General features: G+C 40.7%; 1 protein-coding gene across 2 annotated transcripts in view; it reads left to right on the top strand.

The window, feature by feature from the left end:
* Positions 1 to 26,799, top strand: part of st6gal2a (ST6 beta-galactosamide alpha-2,6-sialyltranferase 2a) — a 53,244-nt gene that overhangs the window by 14,699 nt on the left and 11,746 nt on the right. The window contains exons 1-6 of one of the 2 annotated variants that reach the window (XM_074658909.1): positions 2,139 to 2,261; positions 6,268 to 6,324; positions 6,399 to 7,492; positions 17,250 to 17,347; positions 18,680 to 18,781; positions 25,754 to 25,928. In XM_074658909.1, coding sequence (XP_074515010.1) covers positions 6,487 to 7,492; positions 17,250 to 17,347; positions 18,680 to 18,781; positions 25,754 to 25,928 — 1,381 coding nt within the window. In that variant the 5' untranslated portion in view covers positions 2,139 to 2,261; positions 6,268 to 6,324; positions 6,399 to 6,486. Of the gene's footprint in view, positions 1 to 2,138; positions 2,262 to 6,267; positions 6,325 to 6,398; positions 7,493 to 17,249; positions 17,348 to 18,679; positions 18,782 to 25,753; positions 25,929 to 26,799 lie in introns of those variants that run through there. The other variant, XM_074658907.1, reaches the window with a different exon arrangement.

Below are 26,799 nucleotides of genomic sequence, written 5' to 3'. Positions count from 1 at the left end.
TAGAATAAGTTTAGACATTACAGGTGGAAATTATATCCAATTACAGTTAAACAGGAACATATAACACAACTACATTAAGGCCCTTGTCTTTTTTATTTCTATTTTAGTCCGTATCTCTTGAGCTGCATTTGAATATTTTCTGGTTCCTGTATATTAGGTCACTGACAGTCAAATTGCTGAACACATGCTGAGATGGTACCGGCTCCATGCACTCTCGCAACTGATAGCTCCATGTTAATTATATCAATATACTGTATGTGGTAATCCAGTGAGCTTTTCAACTGTATATGGAGGTTTCCGACATGAAGCCAGCATAATTTGGCAGCAGTGATGCTGATAGGAGAATACGTCTATTCAAACATGTTAATTTTAATGAGGCATCATTTATGAGTAGCACAGTGGGAGAGCATGGCACAGCTACAGTATATCCAGTACATCAGATAGAGCGGCGCAAACCTCGCGCCAAAAAAAAGCCTCACATCCTCGCATTCCCAATACATACTGTATGCACGTACATACCTGTTAGTCCATCTGAGCACACGATGGAGTTTTGGAGATTTTACGAGATGACCCTTCCTCAGAGTGAGGTGAGTCCTGTGGATATAGTTGAAATAGATTGGCTGATCTGGGTTTTTAGAAGCAATGACGATCGAAGACTGTATCTTCTCCCAGTCACGTGGATCCTCTCTAATGTATAGTGCTTAAGCTCCTTAGTCCATTCATGTATAATGGAGGGAGCTTTATAGGAACTACGTAATCCAGAAGAGTGACTGTAGTTGAGAAACCAAACCTCTTTGGGGGCGGAAGGGATGGGTGGTGAGTTCCATATGCTTTCATGGACGATCACAGTTAGAGATACAGAAAATATGATGAGCTTGGTAAATTGAAAGGCCGTCTCAAATCTTTAAAGTTGCGGAGGCTGTTCTCATTATAAATGTTGGCAGAAGTACAGACTCCTTTACTCCAGGCTGGGCACAAAAATGGACCCCCCCCCTCCAGTGAAAAGAGAATAGTTATTAAAGATTGCTCTATTAAAACAGCAGTGGGTAGAAATGGAGCAAACAGGATTAAAAAAACGTATTTCTATAAAATGGTAACTATATTAGTAAGACAGTAGTGTATGAGACAGGTAATCTGAAAAAAAATCATGCGTCTCTGTGTCCTCCGGTGTCTTCCGGTGTCCTCCGGTGCTCCAAATGGCATCTGCAATATTTCACAGACCGGAGGAAAACAACCAATCATAGCTGATCTGGAGTCTGCCGTCTCTGAGCAGCTGTCAATCACTCGCAAACTCTGATTTAACGGGTCAGCTAGGCAGCGCTGATCAAATATGAATCAATATTCTGTTACTGTAATGCCTATTTGTTACTTGTATGCCTCAAATGTTTTCAGAAACATCTTGTAGTGTACTGTTTAGCTGTAAAATGAGAAAGTTTGTGACCCAGCAGCCATGTGGAGATCAGTTGAGGTACCAAGCACCGCCCACCAAACTTTCCTTTCAAACTTTATCCTTTCCTAACCACCTTTTCCTAAAAGTGGTTAGGAAAAAACATTAGGACGTCATTTTTTTACTTTTCGACTGCAGCCTCAGACTGTCTGAAGTCCGCCTGAGGCCCTTTGCAAACTTGATGAATTGTGGATCCGGACCGCCTAAGGCACTCTTGGACTTTCTGGCCACAAGTCTGCAGTCCAGACATTTGGATTCAGCCTGTGTCATCATTGATTTTCTGTTTTTATCCAACTGACAGTTGAGAAGATATCACTGTTTGTCATGTAGGGTGACAAAGGCCTGCAGGACACCATTAATCTCCTGGCAAACATCCAAAGTTGTAGAGATCTTCCTCTTAAACCGCTGTACTGTATAGATACAGTATGACGGTAAAGTAGATGCTGGCACGTTGTTTTAGAGCTGAATTAGCGGCCAGTTTGGTTTCCTTACTGGTTGGTGGCGCCTAATGAGGTGTAAATGGAGCAGGTCATGGGTGTAGTTATTTTTGAGAATGTATTGGATTTAGACTTGGTGTTGGTTGTGTGCTGGACTATTTCTTGGCCCAGAGCAGTGACTTCCTGGAGTCTTGTCATAACTGTAGGGTTACTAGGCAACCAGCGGAGACTCCCAGCCAAGAAATCTTCCCGCACATCTTTTTTGAAGTCTTTGCAATGGGAGAGCCAGGTATTTACACTATGCTACAAACGCCAGCAGTGTGACGAGGCGCCGAGCGTCTATTCTGCACGGAACTTTGCTGGATAAAACACATCAGGTAAAATAACATTACATCTGTGCGTGGTCATAGTTAAGTTAGCTACAGTAGCGCTGGCTAGTGTTGGTGATGTATGTTGTGCGAGACGAGAGATGAAGTTCACTGAGGCGTTTTACACAGAACTAAATGATACTACGAGAAACCCACGTCAAACTGCGACTTCCTTGAGTTGCAAAATAATGTTTTAAATTGACAAACATAATATGTGATTCATGGTGCATTCAAACGGGATCAAAACAATGTCTCATCGATGACTACCGTTCATATTGTTTCCGAAATAAGGTCCCATGGGGTCCGGGGGAAGGGGAGGGACTTAGGCTCTCTATAGCACTAAAATCTGGATGAATGAAGTAATTTACAAAAACAAAAAAAAGGCAATAACAACACATATTGCGCTGTTGAGCCAATCATTATCACCGCAGGGTAATTTCTGCTCTGTGACAGCCCCAAACAACTCCCTGATGAATAGAAAGAGAATATTCCACAGACTCAGCTATGACCGTACTTGTTTCTGTTCATGACTCATCCGCTCAGATTTTTTCCTGTCATGCAGGTTATAAACCACATAATTTTCCTCCTGAGGGCAAATGACCTGCAAACATTTAACCAATCCTCTTCCCTATTACAAAAGCTTCCTCTTTTCCTCTATGGCGTATATCTACATTGGGCTCTCTGCGAGATCTATGCTTTATATCCCATCAGGCTCCTTTTGTTCATCACCGTCTCCTGCTAACTCCCACTAAGTCATTTAGCCGTCCTTTGGCTGGCAGTGGCTCGTTTCCATGTTTCCCGTTTTGTACTGTTTCTTTGTGTAGCCCTCACAAGACTAGCTCTGTCCTCCACCCCCGCCTCTCCATCTGTGCCACGCATTTATGTTGTTTCGCTGCAGTTACTGAAGCACACATCCTGATTGCTGCCAGGTGAGGCCAAATAGCTGCGCACCCACATACACGCATGCACGACATGCCTCGGGGCACACACACACACATTTCCACAGAGGGTTTCTGTTGAGCAGTGGTGCATATAGATGCCATTTGTTTGTTGACAACGTTGTCATTTGGCAGCTGTGTGGTTTCCTACTTGTTTTCTTTGTGTTTTTTGTGTGCATCCGGCCCGCTGTTGTTATTTCCAGGTGTTAAATGGCATATTTTCCGCTGAGTAACATTTGACCTCAGCCTGGTAGACATGTTGAAACTGCTACACAGGGGATTACTGCCTGACACCCAACCCACCTGTCAATGCCTTTAAAGCCTGAGGCAGAACATGCTGCAAGTTTGCTGAAAGTTATCAGATTGTTGTTTGTGTGTGTGTTTGTGCAGATGTGTGTTTGTCTGAGTAATTGCATCAGTTTCACTGTTATTTTCTTCCCCCCATACTGTCTCTGGTCCCTCTGGCCTAGTTGCTCCCTGCTGTTTTCCTTCTGCTTAACCAGGGTCAGTGGATGAGCTTTGGCCTCCTGTGTGGCTGCGGGGCGGGATGCCTGGATGTCTGGGTATATGGGGAGGGGGGACTGCAGATCTGCAGCGCTCTGCAGGACCCGGCAGCTACAGAGACGGGAAGCTGTACAGTAATTAGGACTAGAGGAGGCTTAACAGCTTTTTTTTCTCCCGCCTCACCCTGCCACTCTCCCTTTCTCTCTCTCTCTTTCTCTCTCTCTTTCTCTTTCTCTCTCTCGAAATGCTCCCACATTAAAAGACCAAAACTCATAATTACGTGTAGCGTAGAGGATTGTACTTCCTCTGATGTGAGGCAATTTAATGCTTCATTTATTCACCTTCATTGCTTTGTATTTCACACTGTAAGCCATCAGTGGACCTAACGTGTCGAACACCAGAGTATGTCAAGCTGATAGTGTTATTTTTTAATGATTGTGTTTTTTTTGTACAACAATGAATTAAGCAAATATATCATGTTGATGCACATGTGAAATGTTGATGAGTTTTTGAGGTATAGTGTCATAATTGTAGTGCATTTCAGTGGAGCACAGGGAACAGTGGTGGCGACACCTAATGGAAAGCCAAACAAAAAAACCTGAGCAAATTCCTTGATCAATTTTGGGTTTGATTATCCCCAAAGTACTAAGTTTTAAGATAAAAACGAAAATATCATTGTGCATTTTATATCTTTTGGTTCTGGACTGTTGGTTGGATAAATCAAGTAATTTGAAGACGTCAACTTGGCCACTGTTTCATTGTGAAGGGCATCTCTCTCTGTTTCATTGTAAAAAATAAGCGATGTGATTAATCAATAATGAAAATAATTGCTAGTTGCAGCCCTAGTCTCTGCTAATGTCAGAAGAAATGATTACATGCTTTCATTACACTATGAAATATAATAAAAAGATTGTTAAGCCTCAGGGAAAATGAGCACTGGCACATATCACATAGCAAAGGACATCACTGAATACATGATTTAATACATGATTTAATGAGTGAGGTCATTGTTTTAACAGTTATCTAGTACTAGTGATTATATAGTAAAACACGGTTATAATGATATAAAACAAGGTCTCTATTTTACAAACTGAAAGTGGCCGAGAGCTACTCGTAGCACCAAGCTATACATCGCCAATAGCAGACATAGTTTATGTCTTATTTTATGGTCCTTTAATAACGTTTCAGCCACCGCAGTCATCGCCTCTGTTACAATCCTGCCATAGTCAAAGGACTTTTTATGTTTTGTTAGGGTGTGCGCCACTAAATGAAGCCCAACATCGCCTAATACACATGGATGTATAAAGAGAACTGGATACAGCGTTGGAGGCAGGCTCCCGTTCATTGAAGTTGATTCACCTCAAAAAAAATTGATCAGCTGATTTACGGGAAAAAGTCTTTTTGGGCCCAATGGCATCACGTGACGGACACGGAAGTTGTAGTACCACCGTTGAAAGGCCACTGTGAAAATGTGACATTGACAGAAATGTAAACAGGTTTACAAAGTGACTGTTATCAAATTTATCTACATATTCTTTGAACCTTTAGTGAGCGACTGGTAGCTTTTTACGCATTGGGAAATGTAGAGACAAACAGCCCAATTAGTCACAATCAAATGCTGATGGGTGAGAAAGAACTTCTACATTGCAGGTCAGCCTGAAGTAGGGATGAACCGATCTGACTTCTTTAGTCTCCATAGCGATACCTGGGCTTTGGGTATCGGCCGATACCAGTGTTTAATTAATAAGCTGTATGCCTCACTATGTTTAGTGACTGTGATTCTTATATGTGTAAAGTAACATCAGGCTTGACTTAAACATCGCTTTCCTAAATTTGTAAAACAAAATGTAACAAATAAACACATAACTATATATTTGCTGAATTGTATTAAAATAATAAACATTAGCAACTTGTTAAAACATCTTCAAGATTAACTGGAATCACAAGTGTAAACCTTTTTAATGCAATTGGTCAAAACTTAAACGGGAATTAAAATGACAGTATATAATGTACATAAACATAGAATTAAATTAAAGAGATCGGCTCCATGTTCACCGATACCTGATCAAGCTATCTGAGTCAGTATCGGCTCGATATCCGATCCGGTATCGGTGCATCCCTAGCCTGAAGTTAGTTTGATAATCACCATTTAGGGACACATTTTACCAAACAGATTCTGCATCAAGTTAAAGTTAGGTTAAAGTTTGTACTGACCGTGACACTAAACAATTTCCTTGGGGGAAACCCTATTTGTTTATTAATTTGGGGTTCTTTAAATGATTCATATTTAGTGCAATCTTAGTTGTCTGAGAAGACTGATGTCAGCAGTGTTTAGTTCTTGTTGTGCTGAAGATTTAATGAGGGAAGCTTTAAATCTGATTCCAGTTAATAGATGCTCCTAAATGAAATGCCTCTTTTTTTGTTAAGAGTGGAAAGCAGCCAAGTGCTGCCCTGCAGGAGGTGTTTTCCTGCGGTGTGTCTGTGTGAGCAGTGTGGTTTTTTTCATGCACACACAGCCTCATGTATACATGTGCACTTTTGACTCCACTAATTTGTCCCACTCCTCTTCTCAGGGTCCTGCTGCTGTATCCTGGAAGACACATGGTCATGAACAAATAGAATCAGTTAAGGTGAGTGTCTCAAACCTCCACATTATTTCCTTTCTCCCCTGAGCAGTTTCATTCTGAGCTTTCTTCTTTTACAGGCCCTCCAGCTGACCCGGGCTAAGTCGTCGCTGTGGGGCTTTGTTGTTGGTGGGCCAGCTGAACAGGCGTGTATGTGAGTGAGAGGTGATGAAGTCCAGTATGAGGCAGTGGCGGCGGCTAGTGCTGATGGGAATGCTGGCCTGGGTTCTCCTCTTCCTTGCCCTCCTCTCTTACTTCCTGGATGCTCGTGTGAATGAGCCCCTGACCTCGGTTGGCTCTTTACTCTCCCAACACCCCGACACCCGCCGCCTGTCCTCTATACAGGCCTCCCATCAACAGCATGCCAACCTGGGCTCCCGGGCTGAACTGGCTTCCACCTTAACTGCAACCTACCCTGGAGATGAGCCAGACCCGGAGCCTTCTGCCAGCTCCACAACCCCAGAGCTCAGCCTGGAGGCGAGCCACAACCCCAACAGTGCCCCTTACTCCATTTATGGTAGCCAGGAGACCAGCCACCAGGACTACCTGGACCCACAGAGCCTGGCTGCCTGGTCCTCCTTTGGTACAGAAAATGTGGGTTCTCACTCAGACCCTTCAGTCCAGAGTCGTGAGAGAACTTCCCAGACAGAGTACCAGAACCGTGCCAGCACCACACGCAACCACGGCGGGGAGGAAGAGGAAGAAGATGAGAGGGACAATGAAGAAGAAGAAGAACTAGGAAAAAGAATGAGGACTACAGCAGGCAGGCGGCGCGGCGGTGACTCCTCGGATCTGGAGGAATATTACTTCTCCAAGTCAGCTTCTGTGGTGCAGCGGTTGTGGCGGGGTCGCGTGTCCTCCGGCATGCTGAGTCCTCGGCTGCAGCGCGCCATGAAGGACTACGTTAGCGCCAACAAACACCACGTCTCCTACGAGGGGCATCGCAGGGCCGCCCAGAGCGCTAAGGAGGTGCTGTGTCAAATGAAAGCCCAGGCCCGGCTCAGGACAGTGGACGGGTCGGAGCAGCCCTTTGCCTCACTCGGTTGGGCTCGTCTGGTGCCGTCTCGTCCCCTGGAGCGACTGCACGGACGGCAGGACCAGAGCAGCTTCAAGACCTGTGCGGTGGTCACCTCGGCGGGGGCCATCCTGCGCTCAGGACTGGGCAAAGAGATTGGTGAGTAGAGAGATTTTGAGTAATTGCAGCAAGGGGCCACAGGGATTCTTTTGTTACATGGAAAAAAGGGATTTTGTAGCAAAAGCATGTTTATAGTCCTGAAAGCAAGGTATGGAAATAATGTTGTTTTTGTATCCGTACCAAAACGTAATAATATGGCGATAATAACGCGTTAACACAAATTTGTTTTAACGCCACTAATTTCTTTAAGGAATTAACAAATTAACTTAACTTGCAATTTTTACGTTGTAGTCATCCATTCGAACCAACCATGTCATACCAGCTTGTTGCGGAGGAGGCTAAATAAGGCTCCAAACGTATGCTAAATTTTGGCAAGGAAAATGGGTTCTCTGGGTACCCACGAGTCTCCCCTTTACAGACATGCCCACTTTATGATAATCACATGCAGTTTGGGGCAAGTCATAGTCAAGTCAGCACACTGACACACTGACAGCTGTTGTTGCCTGTTGGGCTGCAGTTTGCCATGTTATGATTTGAGCATATTTATATGCTAAATGCAGTACCTGTGAGGGTTTCTGGACAATATTTGTCATTGTTTTGTGTTGTTAATTGATTTCAAATAATAAATATATACATACATTTGCCTAAAAGCAGCATATTTGCCCACTCCCATGTTGATGCGAGAGTTAAATACTTGACAAATCTCCCTTTAAGGTACATTTTGAACATATATAAAATGTGGGATTAATCACGATTAACTATGGACAATCAAGCCATTAATTGCGATTCAATATTTTAATCGATTGACAGCCCTACTTAATAACTATCAAAAAACGTAATAATACCTAGCCCTACCGTTGACAAAAGAAAAGATAAGGTATGACACACTGTAACGGAAGATATAAACTGAAAGATTTTTAATTATGCTGTTTGAGCTCAGACCACTGGATAAAAAAACTGCTATACTTTACCAAGAAGCTGCAACGTTCATCACACCCAACAGTAAACCCTGAAAGTGTTGGACGGGGCGGACAGCATACTGATGATTGTGGTATTTGTTGAGTCATATGGGTGTTCCTGTCATGCAATACGAGTTCCACAGTAGTATCACTGCCAGGAGTTTAAAAAAAAAGGAAGTTGCAATATGGCTTTTTAATGCTCGCTGAGGTGGAAAAGATGTGTACTGTTTAGCTGTAAAATGAGAAAGTTTGCTCCGGCTGGTGGGCGGTGCTTGGTATTTCCTCAACTGAACTCAACCTGGCTGCCGGGTCACAAACTTTCTCATTTTACAGCTAAACAGTACACTACAAGATGTTTCTGAAAACATGTGAGGTGAGAATCAGGCATTACAGTAACAGAATATTGATTCATATTTGATCAGCGCTGCCTAGTTTGACCGTTTGATCGGAGTTCGTTCGACAGCTGCTCAGAGACAGCAAGGCTCCAGCTCGACTCTGATTGGTTGTTTTCCTCCGGTGTGAGAAATCCTGCAGATGCCATTAGGAGCACCGGAGGACACAGAGGCCCATGATTTTTTTTTTCAGATTACCTGGCTCATGCTTTTCTTAATCATATTTGCTCCATCTTGCCTACTGCTGCTTTAACTGACACCAACATTAACATGCTGCAATCAGTTTCAAAATGAAACTCTGGCATAAAAGCACTACAAAGCGTAGCTCCAGTGTTGTTGTATAGCTCTACCTGAATAGTACATGTGTAACGAGATTACTTAGATCCATGTTAAGATGTTTACTGTGGCTTGTCAACAAGTCCAACATCCGGTAGTAAGGCAGGTAGTAGATTACCACAGTGACTAAACTCTATACACAGTATGTATTCTAACAAATGTATCTTGATCCGTAATGCTTTGAGCACAGCGGCCCGCTATGATGCAGAATTTTAAAGGTCAACAAATATCAACTTGCACCTCCATTTTTTTGCACGGCATTTTCTTGATTAACTTGTCAAGCTGATCGTGAGCAGGCTTGAGTGCGTGCCTAGTAGGGTATATGTCGTTGTGTTTGAATGTGTGTGTGCTCTTGGTTTAGAGATTTTGGCAGCTATTTGGTAAGTGGGGAGAGTGTAAACTCAGTGACAGATGGCTCACGAGAAAAAAGCAGAACCCCCTCTGGTAACCAATCAGGCTCTTTCACATCACGTATAGCTGCCTTGCATTTCCTTGTGAATTCAGCTGCTCCAAGCCAAGCAAAAGCTTTAATATTAAGAGCTTCGGCATCATGCATTATATTTCTATATAATATGTCTGTGTACTGACGACACTCCATAGACACTAGCTGTCCGAGGTAACGTCGTCCCAGAAAGAGAAGCAGAGCAAACTACTGAAAAGCAGATGCAGACAAGTGATGCAAACCTCCATCTGCACTTGTGGTCAGAGTAGGATTAACTTGTGGTGCTGTGTCAGTGAAAACATCACGCTGCAGTCATTCAACACTGATCCCTTCACTCGCTGCAAGAAAAGGTCCTCTGTTGCAAAAAGTGTTATAGATTATTATAAGGTCAGATTTATACAGTTGTATGTGCATACAGGTATGCTGCAAAGTTACAGAAATACAGATTAAAGATGCATTCAGGTACACCTCCAAGTGAGTGTTTTAATGCATAATAAAGCTGAAGTAGGTAGAATTAGAGCATGATTGGATATGATTAAAAAAATTGTTTCATAAAACTCTTACTATATCTGACAGTAGTGCATGAGACAGGTAATCTGAAAAAAATCATGAGCCTCCGTGTCCTTCGGTGTCCTCCGGTGTCCTAATGGCATCTGCAAGATTTTAAAAAACAGAGAAAAACAACCAATCAGAGCCGAGCTGGAGCCTTGCCGTCTATAAGCAGCTGTCAATCACTCGCGAACTACGATCAAAATGGTCAAACTAGGCAGCGCTGATCAAATATAAATCAATATTCTTTTACTGTTATGCGTATTTCCTTGCGCAAATGTTTCAGAAACATCTTGTAGTGTACTGTTTAGCTCTAGAATGAGAAAGTTTGTGACCCGGCAGCCATGTTGAGATCAGTTGAGGAAATACCAAGCACCACCCACCAGCCGGAGCAAACTTTCTCATTTTACAGCTAAACGGTACACTACAAGATGTTTCTGAAAACAGTTGAGGCGAGAAATAGGCATTACAGAAACAGAATATTGATTCAAATTTGATCAACACTGCCGAGTTTGACCGTTTGTTCGGAGTTCGCGAGTGATTGACAGCTGTGTCCGTTGAATGAACAGCCAATAGAAATGCTCTCTCTGAAATGACCTGTGATTGGCCAAAGTCTCCCATCACGGGATACATTTTTTTAAAGCCTGAAAACAGAGTTATGAGGAGGTGCAGAAGTCTCTCAGAACACTTGAATACAATATGTTGAAAGGTTATCATTGAATTTTTCGCCCAATGATGCCAAAGACATTCTGCCTGCTGCAGGTTTGAGGTGTTTTTGGTATGTGAGGTTACTGCTTTAGTGCTGGAGGATGAAGAACATGTGACTGAGTGGTATTCCTTATTTTTAGAAGCAAAGGGAAGAGAGGCAGTCTTCAGTTTTTGGGCTCCAGGCCTTGGGCTTAAACTCTGCAGGTACTTCTAAATCTCTGTTGATACATCACCCCCCCCCCCCCATGTTTGTTATTGGTTTCTGTCCAATAATGTGACCCATATGCACATACTCATAACCAACGAAAGTGAATGTGTCTTTTCAGTACCATACTTGCATCATTGTTTTCTCGGTTTTGAACATGCACATATGTAAAAATCAACTCTAAGCCTCGCATACGCCATCAGAGTCATTATGAGAACATAGGAAAGAAATGAAAGATTAATTCATGATTTGTTCTGAGGGCAAACGCATGCATCTTTATGTCAGGGTATTGGTTCAGTGTGTCATCATCGTGGTATTCAGTTCTAAAGAAAAGAGATTTTGCTTGACAGGTGGATTTAATGACTTGAGGAATGAGATGAATGTTACAGGGCTGATTAATTATTGAACAGTGTTGGAAAAGCTCAACTTTGTTACATTAATTCTCAGGCTCGGATTCAACAGGAAATCAAACTGCATCGATCCCACTCCGTCTACGTCTTCTCGCCCTGCTGTCCTTCCCAAAAGGCTGCACTGTATCAAAACCTACATTATGCAGCTGTGAATTGTGACAAATAGCCGAAAGATGAATGTACTCCTTTTCTTTTTCTTTTTTCTCTGCCGTTTGCAGGTTGGCTGACATTTAGATTATTGGGTTTCTCTGGTTGGCTGCAGCACAGAGTTCATCCTGTGAGAGCTTTGTGACTGAGGTTTTGGTTGAGTTGAGTGTTGTTTAGTGGTTCAGTGTGTGATGTGTGGCTGCCATCATGTGGTTAACGGGATAAACTGCATCCATGAGGTGGAGAAAATATCAGGAACACGCTACAGCATTATTCAATGAAATGCCCTGAGACAAATATTCTCTATGTGAAGTTTATAGTGTTTTTTGACATTTAGAAGTTTTGCCTCAACTCTCTGGTCATATTTGAGATCATAGTTTGGGGTATTGATGAGTAAATCTCCTCAGTCTGTGCTGGTGAAGCCTCAGCCCACGGTCTCTCTTCGTTCATGTGGTTTTTCTGCACATTTCGGCTCATGATTTTTTTTTTTTGTGAAGCAAATATGACTAATTTGTGCTGTTGTCTTTGTAACTGTGATTAGTGATAGTGGTACTAAATTTCTGATATGGTTCCCCCCAGTGGTAGTATTATAAAAATAAAAATAAAAAAAGACTGGTAGAAACTCTCAGCAGATCTGACCGGGGACACTGAGATATAAAGGGTTGAAAGCAACACATAGACGTTACTGGTTTCCACTGGGATTGTGTCCTTGATGCCCTCAGAATAATTTAATTTATAAAAGCCTACATCTTCAAGTGGCATTAAACTTTAACCATATTTATTCTCTTTTTATGTTGCTTTTATTTTGTCCACCTCCTGCATGTGTCCACGGTATTGTCATGCTGCTCTGCCTATTTTTAGACTTCATATTCTGGTTGCATGAAGACGAGACATTGTAATGTTTAGGGCTGAAATCAACCTTAGGTTTTTCTAGTTTTATGTGATACCAGTATCCTCACTCTTGCTTTAAAACTGAGCCCGCTACAACCTAAAAATCGCGAGTTGCCTTAAAGAAATTAGTGGCGTTAAAACGAGTTTGTGTTAAAGCGTTATTATTGTGTTAACTTTGACAGCCCTAGTAATGATATCAGAAAAATAATTACTGTTAAAACAGTAAAACCTTTCTAGATCTGAGATATGGTCTTATCTTTATAGACCTGCCAGCTATAACTTGTAAAATTGTAAATTGGTTAACTTCATTCGCAATTGATCTATCAGTTTAGTTTTAACTAATTGATTAATTGTTTAGTATGTACAGTAACATGTCAGAAAATGGTGAATAATACCCATCGCAATTTTCACAGAGCCCAAGTTTAACGGCCCAGGACACAAATATATCCCATTTACAGTGACAGAAAAGCACCAAGTCCTCACATTTTAGGAGCCTGCAACCAGTAAATGTTTGGCATTTAATAGCCCGCATGATTATGCAAGAATCGATCATCACAGTTGTTCTCAATGACTGACTAAGCATTTAAGCTGTTGTGTTAATAATACTAATCTTTATTTACACAGCACTTATCTTGACAAAGTTACAAAGTGCCTCACGGGGAAGAAATGCAAGCAATAGTCAATCAAAACATGAAACGGAAAGAAGGAAAATGATAAAGAGATAAGATGGCAAAGATGAAACTGTAAAACCAGAAAATGTGAAAAAAGCTTTCAAGTGCAAATATTAAAAGAGTGTTTTTTCATAAAGTGTGAAAGAGCAAAGACGTGTGTCGAAGTACTATTGGTAACTTGAAAAGCATTTAAATTCTTCAACGTCCTCAGAACAGCCAACACACTGGGCTCACCGGCCCATAATGGGTTAACAGCTTAGCAATGTAATTGGAACAATGCCATTTAATACCTTTTAGAAAAGGTCAGTCATGTCAGTTTATATCACAAAGCTAATTCAAGGTGGCCAGCACAGAGGAAACATGTTACAGTAATAGCTGGAGCCATGATTGATACTAGAATAGTGCATTATAATTGTTCGGCTAAAGAAAAAACAATTAAATTTACTGCCATGCGTCCAGCAGTCTGCCTGTAACATTGTCTGCCTCTCCCGGGTTTTATTTGTCAGGCATGGAAGTTTGCATCCACACTTCTAGACATAAAAAAAGACACCTCATTTTGAAAAAACGAAATAACTGCAGCTACACAGGGTCAGTTATATTAAACTATATTAAACTATATTTGAGTTTACAAAGCAACACGAGGCATCTGACAAGTCCCAAAGAGCCACAACAGACTCGGTCACAGTCCATCTCACACTGTGAAAGTTCATTCATCACGTGACAAGAGGAATATAACATGTCAGACATGAACACACGGAGTCAACAGAGGAGCAGTGGGCTCAAGTTTAATCTCACAGACGCTGATAAATGCGCTCTTTAGCTTTACATTAATCAAACTCTCTGTGACTATGACGGAGAATGAGTAACGGCGTGGTGATACCGTAGTTTAATCACTGTGTATGTCACAAGCTTCACAAACCATAAAACGCACTGTGAAGCTGACCAGTGGACTGACCAATTCACTGTCTGTTTTTCACACAGTCTGTTTACAGTTAAGTTTTACTTTCAGTATATTGTGAGATGATTTTGCCACTAAACGCAATGTTTTCAAGTCAAACTCCTCACATTAACCGTTTCTGTAAAAAAACAATATTCAAATCCATTTCTTCTTGAAAAACTGTCTAACTATACTGCATTATAATATTGTGCTCATGTGCTGGTTACTTGGTTGTAATGCTTTTTTTCTAGAAATAGGAAAAGACACAGAAATAAGAAGATGATAATTGCGAATAAACAAGGTGAAGGTTAAATATTGATCCTGATCAGGTTGAGGTTAAACTAACAAACACGTCTAGTGGGGAACTGGTGGAAAAACAAGTGTGAAAAGTTGCTCTATACAATATTCAGAGCATTAATATAGCAGCAAAGAAGTATTTGCTATGTAAAGATATAGAGGAGTATTGTCTACCTGAGCAGAGTATGAAGTCACACTCCCTCTGTGTGTGTTGTAATCCAAGCTTCTGTATGCATTGTTGACATAAACGGGCTGGCCTGATAATGCTGTCCTGACCGGTGGCGCCATCATCAAAGTGTAGTGCCCATCCTCGGGGTTCCCCCTCTGGTTAACACTCTTAGCTCTATCAGCACTGTTGCCGTCGTTTCCACTGTCAGCACCGTTCCTCCTGAGCCACTGGCTCAGCCGTCGCCATGTCGAGAGCCGTGCGGAGGCAATAGAAATGCTCCCGATCTCGTATTTAAATGTTGCAAACTTATATAGTCCGTAAGAAGTGATTTTAAAGATATCACTGGTTCTGTTAATCTGAAAAGTCAGAGGAGGAGAGGGTGCTTTGAAAAACAGGGAGGCTCCTGATCAGGTCAAAGGTCAGGCAAACAAGGACCAAACTGTTCTTTAAAAGCGAAAATCTTAAATACTGAAAATCCTGATTATGAAAGTCTCATAGAGAAAATAAAAGCTCTGAAACATTAAATGATAAAAGCTAACTTTAAACTGTATAATCCTTGAGATAATACTTTATGCTATACTTGGATATATATATGACAGTTTTAAATCTCCAGGGCTCCTCTGAGAAGGAATCAAATGATTTTGATTAAACTGCTCGCCACGCTGCCGCCTGTAACGGGGGTCATCAGAAAGGCATCGCTTCATTTTAAGGGGTCACAGTCAGGCCAGATTGAGAATCACTGGCTATGGGGAAAAATATCCATACAAATGATTTATCATGAACACACTTTCGACGGGCTGGAACAGGTTTTGTGGTATGTTACATAATTGATGTCAATCAAGCAGTCTTGGTGGGTTTCCCACCATGAAGAGACTTGCAGTATACAGGCCTTTCTATTAGGATTCAGGAGTATGCTGGATTTTTACCCATTATTTGTTTAGTTATATTATGTAAAAGTACCGTAACACAATATATTTTTAATAAGAACCACAAGTATATGTAGTAGTGACCACACACACACGGGGCTGATATAAATATACAATCAGGCAAAGGCACATTTATTTATATAGCATAATTCATGCACTTAATGCAAATTTCAAAGTTCTTTACATGCATTTAAAAGAAAAAAGCAACACTGATAAAAGCAACACTAGTGAGGGCAAACACAAGCATAAAACATGTCAAACTTGGTCAGTGCATCAAAACATCATAAAAAACAAAATACCATGGAGCATTACAAACTTGAAATATTAATAGAAAAAATAATTACAAAAAATAATAATAAAAATAAATAATTGAAAAAAATATAGTAACAGTAATAATAATAATAATAATGATTACATGAGATTGATAAAATATAAACAAAGAGAGAGATAAGAATACAACCTAAATATATGGAAATTATGAAATATACATAAAAAAATTATACAAAAATAAAGATAAAAAAACAAGTGTACTTTTCATTCTTTGACACAAAATATTCTTCAGTCTAAAGATTGTGTAAAATAATAATGTGAGTTTCCTCTTCAGTAAAACTAAGGTTGGACAAAGAACGAGCCCTGCTTTAAGAAAACCTCTTTGAAAATCCATCAGTGTGGTGTAGCCCTGTAGGAAACCCACATGTTTACAGTATTATATTGGAGCAGGAGGGCAAACTCAATGTCAGGCTTGAGCACGTTTGGAGTGTTTGCAGAAGGTCGTGCTGTTGTGAATGCCAATCAGCAGTGTTGTAACAGTCGACTGGCGGCACTGATGAGGGATTATTAGATCATAAGCTGGAGTGTCATCCATTCTGGTGTCAGATCGACACACGAGGAGGATCAGTGGGGACTGGTGGATCGATCAACAGACAGGCAGACGTTACAAGTTTCTAATTATCACCACAACCATCAATCAAGTTGAGGATTTCATGTTGCTGTGCGTGAACTGAGAAGGGCACTACATGAACAGCAAAATGTGGACAGAATTAGGGGTGAAATTGACGTTTTCTTCTGTATTAGTGGTGGCTCATCAGTTGCAGGAGCTAACCACTAGAGAGCACTTTGGTCTTGCCTGTGAGCCTGGCAGACATCTCTGTTAACAGTCAATGTGATCATAATTTACATCAGCGTGTTGTCATAGTGACTTCTGCCGCAAACACTCGATCCGTCTACAAAAAGCATTGATCTAACTACAGAAAGATCTGTATGTGTACAGAGAGTGAGTCGGAAGTCATTCTCATGCAAACAACCGTGTTCTTGTTCTTGTTCTAGTTTCAGTGAGCCTCGGTGTGCCTTTTTATGTATTTTATGTAATATTTCTTTTTGAAGTTGCCTCCAAAATACAAGACTAAGCAGCAATTCTGAACACAATGATGACTACATACAGACCTTGACAAGCTCTCGCTAATGAAATTTGAAATTGATGTTGCGGTATTTCTTTTCTGCCTCGGTTTGTCCTTGTTTGCATTTATCTGGACAATTCAGTAAATGCCAAACATACATTGCCTGATTGTAAACAACCAGTCTAGATCTAGAGAGGTTTTTGTGGAAAAAGAATGCAAAGTATTAGGAGGAGAAAATCATAAGAATATAAAAAAAGTTACGCAGCTTAAGTTTTCATTATTTCCTGTAACATTTATACCACAAGGTCAGTTCCTTACCTGTTTCAAGTGACATGGTCTGTGTTTTTTCTTTTCTTTCAGATACTCATGATGCAGTGTTACGGTTCAACGCTGCACCAACAGAGGCATACGAGAGAGACGTGGGGAACAAAACCACCATCCGCATCATCAACTCGCAGGTGAGTGAGAGTCTGGCCTTGCACGATGCACAATAATGAATAATTGGTAGTTGTATAACTCGGGGGGGGGGGGGCTGCGTCACTCACTGAAACACAATGTAAAACACGCGGGGCGGCAAATGTCGGAAATATAAATGATTTACGACTTCAATCCACTTCTTTTTTTACCATGCAGTTAATGCTGTTTTATTGATGTCTGGTTTGCGTTTGTTATCCTATCGTTTCTCTTTATTTCAGCTCAACCACCACTTGTGAATAATGATGACTCATCAATAATATATTCAGTTTTATTTTCACATTCTTACTGCACAATTGGAATATGTTATAGAATATATACATTTTTATTTGAGGATGGTTCATGCTTGAAATGGCACATTTTTTAAACCTTTGAGGTTCTTGAATCTAAACAAGAACTAAAATCAGAGCTTAAAAATGAACTTACTGAAAATAAGGACTTTCAATCGATTAAAATATTTAATCGCACATTTTTGTATCTGTTCAAAATGTACCTTAAAGGGAGATTTGTCAAGTATTTAATACTCTTATCAACATGTGAGTGGGCAAAATGCTGCTTTATGCAAATGGATGTATATATTTATTATTGGAAATCAATCAACAACACAAAACAATGATAAATATTGTCCAGAAACCCTCACAGGTACTGCATTTAGCATAAACAATATGCTCAAATCATAACATGGCAAACTCAAGCCCAACAGGCAACAACAGCTGTCAGTGTGTCAGTGTGCTGACTTGACTATAAAGTGGGCATGTCTGTAAAGGGGAGACTCGTGGGTACCCATAGAACCCATTTTCATTCACATATCTTGAGGTCAGAGGTCAAGGGACCCCTTTGAAAATGGTCATAACAGTTTTTTCTCAGCAAAATGTAGCACAAGTTTGGAGTGTGATATTTAAAAATGCCTGGCAACCTTACGACGACGAGACTCCAGACGTTACTGTGCCCGACCAAGAAATAGTCTGATACATAACTGCCCACAGAGTCACGATTTCTTGTTTTTACAGTTCAGTTTTGTACAGATTAAACAAACGAGATATCATGTGTATATCGGTGAGCTTTAGAGGCAGCTTTTGTTGCCATCAGACAGATCCAGGCTAGCGGTTTCCCCCTGTTTTCAGTCTTTATGCTAAGCTAAACTAATCGGCTGCTGCCAATAAGCAGATTTCCCAAAATGTTGAACTGCTGCTTTAAGGAGATTTTGGTTTGATGCTGATTTACGTCAAGTAAAATAATTGCGAATACACTGGTTTGATACCCGAGTGCATATAATTTGCTTTAATTTGACAACAATGCATATTTCCCTTCGACAGATTTTGGCCAATTCTAAGCATCGATTCAACACAAGCTCAATCTACAAGAATGTGACCCTGGTGGCCTGGGATCCTGCACCTTACACTGTCAACTTACACAAGGTAGGTTTTCCTTGCATCAAAGCCTGAGCCTGTTGTTCACACAAACCATGTAGCTAGTTCATTAATCTGTTTTACTGTCCACCACCGCTTTAAAAGACAGTAAAGCAGTTTCAATAGAAGATGTGTTAATGAGTCACACCATGGTCACAATGTTAACAATTCTGAGAAAGTATATGCAGCCAGGACAAAGCATAGTTCGTCACTCCACCTCAGGGACCACGACCGTCATTTCAACCACGCAAACCTAACACCAGTGCTTATGAATCCTGCAGCTGACCCTCCTCCCCTCACCACCTCCTTCTTCTCATATCCGCTGCCTGCTCTCATCTATCTCTGCCCCCTCCATCTGACTTCTACCTGCCCTTGAGATGGCTCTGATTTGTGTTGGCACAAATCAGAGCCAGCTAAAGGGCAAGTGGAAGTGGAGTTTTCAAAAGCATGTTTTTATAGGGGCTCTCTTTCATTCTCTTTCTCCCCTTCTTGTTCTTTGTGCTACCTTATAATTTTGTCATTTAGATTTTTTCTTCTTCTCATACATACTATCCACGTGGTAGTCTGCAAGTAACAATGTACACCGACACAGAAAACAAAAACTTGAACGCGAGTATACACAACGAGGCGTGATGGCGTGTTGTAGTCTCATTTAGCCACTTGTTAGCAACCGCCTTTTTTAAGACAAATAAAAGCTTAAAAATTCACTAGTGGGATACTTACTGACGCATTTTATATCCTAACAAAACGTTCAAATCTCTTGAACTTGTGTTAACCACAGACCTCATTTCAGACATCTAACTAAAAACCCAGAGAGTAGGGGAGTCTGTCTGTTTGTCAGCAACAAACACTTTTTACATCATCTTTCATCCATTTCCATTCAGTCACATGTGAGGCTGATAATTCCTGAGTGTCGCCTTTGATATGAGTTACATAATATAACATTTTCCTTTGAAACATTTAGCCTAGCAAATAAATCATTTCCAGTGTTTCACACATTCACACTTTAAATAATGAATATACTGTATAATATGAAGGCATTGTGCCAGTAGAAATGGTTCCTGAGCCTCTAAGCAGGACACAGTACACAGTATACATAAAGACTTTAGCTATTATTCATGTGCAGGTCTGTTAAACAGGTGACAGGCTATAGAGAGAAAACACTGCTGCTCTGCCAGTGAAAACTGTGTTTCCATTATTACCTCCACCAAGGCCAAGGGTCTTGGAAGGAGGTTATGTTTTCACCGGCGTTTGTTTGTTTGTTTTATTTGTCTGTGACCAGGATTACTCCAAAAGTTCGCAATGGATTTGAATGGAAATATTTGGAGGGGTGGATTGTAGCACAATGAACAATCTATTCAATTTTGGTGGCAATCCAGATCATGATCCGGATTCAGGAATTTTTGTAAGGATTCCGATCAGCCAGAACATTAAGACCACAGGGTATGACACATGCGCAGTGTAACTGATGAGGCGTGACCCAACCCCCTTCTGAGAGCAGAGGGATACGTGCGTGGATGTGTGGCGAGACATCGAGGTGCGGGAGCTGCTGGCCGTCCCGTTCTCTTTATACATCAATGGTCCGTCTGCGGTGAGAAAGAAAAAAAGCGGTAGATGACCGGATGAGGCAACTCAGTGTAACGTTATACAGACATAACAAGGCTGCTGAATGAGAGAGGCATCCGCCGATACCTTACACGGAAACACAGCGTGTTAATAATAAGCCGACAACCTCACGGTACGGACGGCTGTGATCTGTTTTTAAAGTCAAGCACCTTGGCGGAGCTATGCGCTCTCCGAGTGCCATTCTGGTTAGTATTAACACAGTTTTGTGTTGATGCATACCATTACCAACCATGATCAGGTGCATACCCTTACCAAGACAGAGGTCCAACACAATATATTCATATTTCTTGAACTCTGAGGTGATTTTGTGGACAGAGTGGCAATCTTTTACATAGATCAGAACTCCGCCTCCCTTACTTCTTCCATCACATCTAAAAACATATCCATCTATAGTAATGACATTATTTGGGATCTTAGGGGAGAGACATGTTTCAGGTAGAACGGGGATGTCTAGGTTTCATGTAACAAAACATAGTACATTTTTGGGAGCAGTAGTTTTGGTGGTGTAGTTTAAAGGGACGTATGTTGTATGTATGTAAGAATCATAAATTGCTTGTTAACAGCGACACCTGTGGCCGTTAAGTCAACGAAAGTGGGCGTCATGTTGATCGCGCTCGCGCTTGTGCTCGCTCTACATAGACATGAACGAGCATCGCTCAAAACAGTGAGGTGACACACGTCAGCTAAAACCACAATATCACTCTATATTTCAGCTGCTTGGCAGTAATGTTAGCTGACCAGATGAAGGTCTCTCCATGAATCAATGCTGATCCTAGTGTTGGCTTTTCCTGCTTCAGCCTCCCGACCGCGGCCGGAGGGAACAGGGGAGACACCGGAGGTTTGGTTGGAGACGATAACGTTTCTCGCTGTGCAGCCCCGTCACTTCACAAGACACGGAAAACCTCTGTTGGTCTGGAGGAGCTGCAGCATTCACTAGATATTATCAGAGCGACTAACTCTTCTGCAGTGTGTAGTGTGCGCGCATGCACGTGAGAGTGGAGCGAAAGAGCAAGTGTGAACGAGTGCGGTGTGTGAGTGAAGGCAAGCAGCCAGGCAGAGGAGCAGAGTACAGCAGAGACTCTGGCCCTGGAGACCAAAGCTACAGTCTCCCCCGCGTCCTCCGATCGCGGCCAACACTGTTTAGCAAGACGGGCTTCACTAGATATAACTTTTCGGTTTTAGTGCTTCCGTGTAGTTTGTGTAGGAGTCTTGTTTGAACAGCGTAGCCACACACGAGCGCGCATGGGACACTGACCCGCAATGATTTATACGTGTGAGAAGTTACAAACAGTCCCTTTTTAGAGTTTTGAGATGTTTCAAGTTTAACATGCTCATTAGAGGCGGCAGAGGGTGGACGAGTCGGCACAATAGACACAGGAGGATAAATTAGACTGTTGAAGGAGACAGAATTGGGTCGACTTCTACAGTATGTCTCGCTAAACAGACAGATTTTATAATTAACAGGAATGGTGAGTTCAATTGACCGATTATAGATAGTACCGTCTGTAGTGGGAGAATTTGCAGGGTCGATAGAGGGTCATGGCTCCTCATGAACAATGGAACGGAAGCACGGGGAACCAATTAGGCTGGTGCTAGCGCCCCCGGGGCATGTCATGAGGATGCCTGGATTAAGGAAGCCTGCAAGAGCGTACCCAACTGTCCAGCTGGTAGAACAGTTTTGTTTCCAAGAAAACAAAAACGTGGCATGCTTGGCAAGGGATCCAACCACTCCTCAATTACCCCTACCACTCAGGTCCAAAATGGGGAAACCAACGGACAGTCGCACATGAGGTGTAGAAAAGTACCCATAAAAGCCCCTTTTCCACGGCAGGAACTTTCCCACGGAAAGTAAAAACGCCAAACATTTTATGGACTTTGTTCCAGACTTCCCCCGAGTGCTGAAGTAATGGAATAATACCACCTTCAGGAGGGGACTTTGATGGTTATTGAGACCGAGTATCTATGAATTTAAAAGGGAGGTAAGAGACTTCTCTATCTCAATCCAACCCAGATGTGAACCACTCCCTGCCCAGTGTTTGCATAGTTTAACCATTTCAAAGGCAACGTTGTATAATTCTATATTTGGCGATGACAGCCCTCCTCTCCCTCTAATGAAGACTAATCCTGTGTTTCTTCCCATTCCTCAGGTAATCCCTAACTACCTCCTTATGTTGCTTAAGCACTGATAAAGGGAAACTTAGAAGAAGTATGTTGATATTTGAAGATAAGATACCATATTAACTGTATTTATTTCCCCCACTGAGATAAATTCAACATCTCGTCTTAATATTTTGGAGCACTGGATTTATATTAATTTGAACAAACTCCTGAAAGTCTGTAGTCGGTCTTATACCCAGATATGTCATCCCCAATGGTAGCCACTTAAATAGAACTACTCCAATGTCAGCAGGGGAGTAACTCGAGCATTACCTCTGAGTTGATCTTGTAGCCTAAATGAGAGGAGAGCGCCCACCACTTTAATCTATCACCCATGCTGTGCACATCACATAAAACGGTGTCCTAAACAAAGCATAACAAACAATAGGAACACTTCTATAGCTTTTTATTGTTATTCAGGGAATTGCCTGCTGCCACAATCAATAAGATCCAAGACATCTGCGAGGGCGGAAGCGTACAGGTTAACAACTGAAAAACCACACTTCACAATTAAAATCGATTTGCATGCTGCGTGTAGCCTTCTCTCTGAAGGATTTCCATTATTTGGTCAATTTCTATTATCTTTGACTATTAAGGACGTCCTTGTCTGTTCTTATTCAATTTTCTTTTGTCATTTTTTTTTTTACGAGCTAATAATAGAACCACTTGTCCTTCTAAATGAACAGTGATGAGTTTTCAGGCTCTAACCTTTAGTTCTCTGCAGGAGCGGGGGTCGTTATGTGCAGCCTGTCTCCCTCAATAATATTTTCCAGGCGTATCGCACAATACAATGCTTCTAGATGGAGGTGAGGCTCTTGTTTTAAAGCCCATCACCGAAGCTAATTCAAGGACAGATTCCCACAAATGGGTTGACCAGTTAGTGTGTATTGCTCTTGTAAAAAATTATCAGAGTACAAAGATGTGTTCAGCACATTTTTGATTTGCGTCATTAGCTCCTGACCTTTTTTCTATACAGCTCCGTTGCCCATTTTACCAAGAACTAAAGTCAGTAATTAACTCGTGGAAATACTGATTTGGGTGTCTTACAGCCTGTTGTGCCTCATGACTAGTCTTGTCTCATGGCTTTGTTGCTCTCCCGTAACCCCATTTACAATGCTTTACTTCCAGTTTTCACATCTTCACCATCATATTTGTTTGTGTTTTGTGGCCAAATGATGATTCCTCATTAAATAAATGAATAAATAAGTAAATGACAAGATAAATAAATAAATAAATAAATATTAAAATAAAATAATATTAAAAATAAATGTAGCCATTAGTTAATTGATAAAATGTGGCATAAATTGATATTTCTGTTTTAATTTGCTTCTTTATTTATTTATCTTTGTATTGATTCCCTTATTTATTTACTCTTTCATTTATTTATGTATTTAATTTGTAAATTTATTTATTTATTTTATTTTGAAATGTATTTATGTATTTATTTATTTATGCATGCATGATTTTCCCGTTGCATTTCACCCTTATTTATTTCCCCAATCTTACTTATTTCTGTATTTTTTCTTTATACATTTCTGTTTACATTTCTTTATGCATTTCTGCCTCATAATGCAAATGAGAGTGCTGTCACAATAAAGTGTGTCATCAGTGTGCATGACTATATGCACCGCTGGGAAGCACAATTAATACAGAGATGAATAGATAAAGTTAAAACAGATGTATCATTTTGTCACATCGTATCAATTAATTAATGGCTACATTTATTTTTAATATTATTCTTGCTACATTTAATGACAAATTTATTTATTTATCGAGTCATTTATTTATTTATTTTGGATTTTGGCAGGTTCCATCCTCCATAAATTTAAATGTTTGCTTATTTGCTCAGATGAATACAGTGTTTTTGATTACAATAGAGGGAAACAGAAATTCTATATTTCTATTTTATTTAAATATCTCTATTGTATAAAAACTGCATTTCTGGTGAATTGAATTACGTTCCAATTAGTGCTGAAACAATTCAAAGGATAACTTATATGATTTTTCTTCCTCGAATCCATTATAATTGACCTTCATTTCCATCAATAACTGAGGCCCTAATTACATCTCCATGCTTATAGTTTGAACCATTGTACTGTACTGAACACATACAGTCTGTTCAGTGGATAATGAGACAGAATTATTCAATAGAAAAAAATCAACTTGATTATCCACTAGGGCAGAAAAAGTGTATTTTGTTCATTGCATACTGTGTATCTAGCTACATTATTTATCTTTTAAGGGTAACAGCAAAAAAGTGCAGAGCCACAGCCACTGCACAACCACACAGAATGACGCGGCAGTGGGAAATATTCTTCCCTTTTATAATGTTCTTTGAAGAAAAGTCATTAAAGTCATAAAAGTACTTCTTGATGTGTTCACATTTATTGGCCATAACGGCATTGTGCGTCTCTGTCTTTTGTTTTAAATCACTGATATTGGTAAAAAGGAACATTCTCCATTTCAGTTGTTGAAGGAAAGTGTTAGATACAGTCCAAAGACGATGCACATGTTAGAAAATGTTGACTTTAATTCAGAAAACCGGTATAGGCATTACTCCTTTATATCTTTACATAGCAAAAAGTTGTTTGCTGCTATATTTCAAATTTCAAATGTAGCACCTTTAAGATTTCCTCTGGGTTGTTTTAAGACATATGAGACAACTCTGCATTGATATGGTCTTTCCACACAAAAAAAAAATCAATTACTTAGTTAAAAAAATCTTAAAATGACATCTAATCTTTCTCCCTTATTGAAAAATCCAAAGCTATGAATATGCAAACATTTTCCAATCCAAGAGTTTGCTGGACAAAAGATGTCTCCTACTTTACTGAAAAATTGCTGGTATGTTCACGTCTTAAGCTCAGATTTAAGGTGAGCACAGATAATCTTTCCCCAAACTCTGCTTATATATCATTGTGCACGGTGAAGTTCAAACATCCAAGTGATGTAATGATAAGAAACACATTTTTGAGTGGACTCAGAGGCTCTGGGCACACCCGGTCCGCCATTGGGGCAGTGCGGAACTGAAAAACCTTGAACTTCATGACTACCATATTGATTTCATTCTGCCATTTGAAACCATATAAAGCATGTTTATTGACCAGAGTGGAGAAGACTTTATCACAAGTTTTTATCACAAGATCCGACCACCCTGTGGCCTAAACTGAGGTGTCTGTCCCTCTCTTTCTCCATCAGTGGTATGCCAGCCCGGACTACAACCTGTTTGGTCCCTACATGGAGCACCGCAAGCTCCATCCCGGCCAGCCCTTCTACATCCTTCACCCGAGCTACGTATGGCAACTCTGGGATGTGATTCAGGGCAACACTCAGGAGAATATCCAGCCCAATCCTCCCTCATCTGGCTTCATAGGTGAGTACACACACACGTACGCTGCATACATACAGCCGGTATACATACATAGTAGGTATGCGGCTGTGCTCTTGTTGTTTCCTCTGTACACTTATCTTTCCATTTCCTCGCCTGCTCCTGGAGCAGATATGAACGCAAACACACACACATACACACAAACGGTAACATATGATGACATTTTTATCTTTGGTATGCACAGTGACGTTATCAGCATGTAGCGTGGCTTTGCAATGCACTCTAAAGCGGCACATCCGCACAGGGGTTGGGAGGAAATGTGACTGCTGTGAGCTCATCTTAGAAACTCTCCAGTGTGTCAATACTCTGCGTCAGTTTCTTCCACTATAATTTTAATATGATTTCTCCCTCACAAAGCCGTATATAACAGAAACATCCCATTATACCAGGAGCATTTGTTTACCTCAAAAGAGACAGACCATGATAATTATGGTTGATCCTCCGTAGTAAGCCATTCAGTGACATATTGAATGTAATACTTGAATGTGTGATTTCTCATTGCCTTGGAGCAATGTTAGGTTGTCACTATGATGTTTTGTGCCGAAGACACAACAATAATCCAGATTCTGTGTTGTGAAGTTTAACAATAGAGTGAAGTAAGTCTTTGTGTTTTAGTTTTTGTCTGCCTCCCTTCACTTGATCTTAAACAAAAGTGACAATTGTAGTGTATTGTTCTTGTGAACATGGTGATCCGTGTATCCCGTACAAAACCAGCCACCCACTATGTCTGAAAGAGATGTTATAAATTGTATACATTTGTGTTGTAGGCCTGCTGTTTAAAGTTCAATTTCAGTATAGCTAGCCTCAATGAACTTCTTTTATTTATCACAGCAATTTAGCTATAAATATCACACAT

The sequence above is a fragment of the Sebastes fasciatus genome, chromosome 14 (assembly GCF_043250625.1).
Source record: "Sebastes fasciatus isolate fSebFas1 chromosome 14, fSebFas1.pri, whole genome shotgun sequence".
NCBI lineage: Eukaryota > Metazoa > Chordata > Actinopteri > Perciformes > Sebastidae > Sebastes > Sebastes fasciatus.
This window is presented reverse-complemented; position numbering and strand designations above follow the sequence as displayed.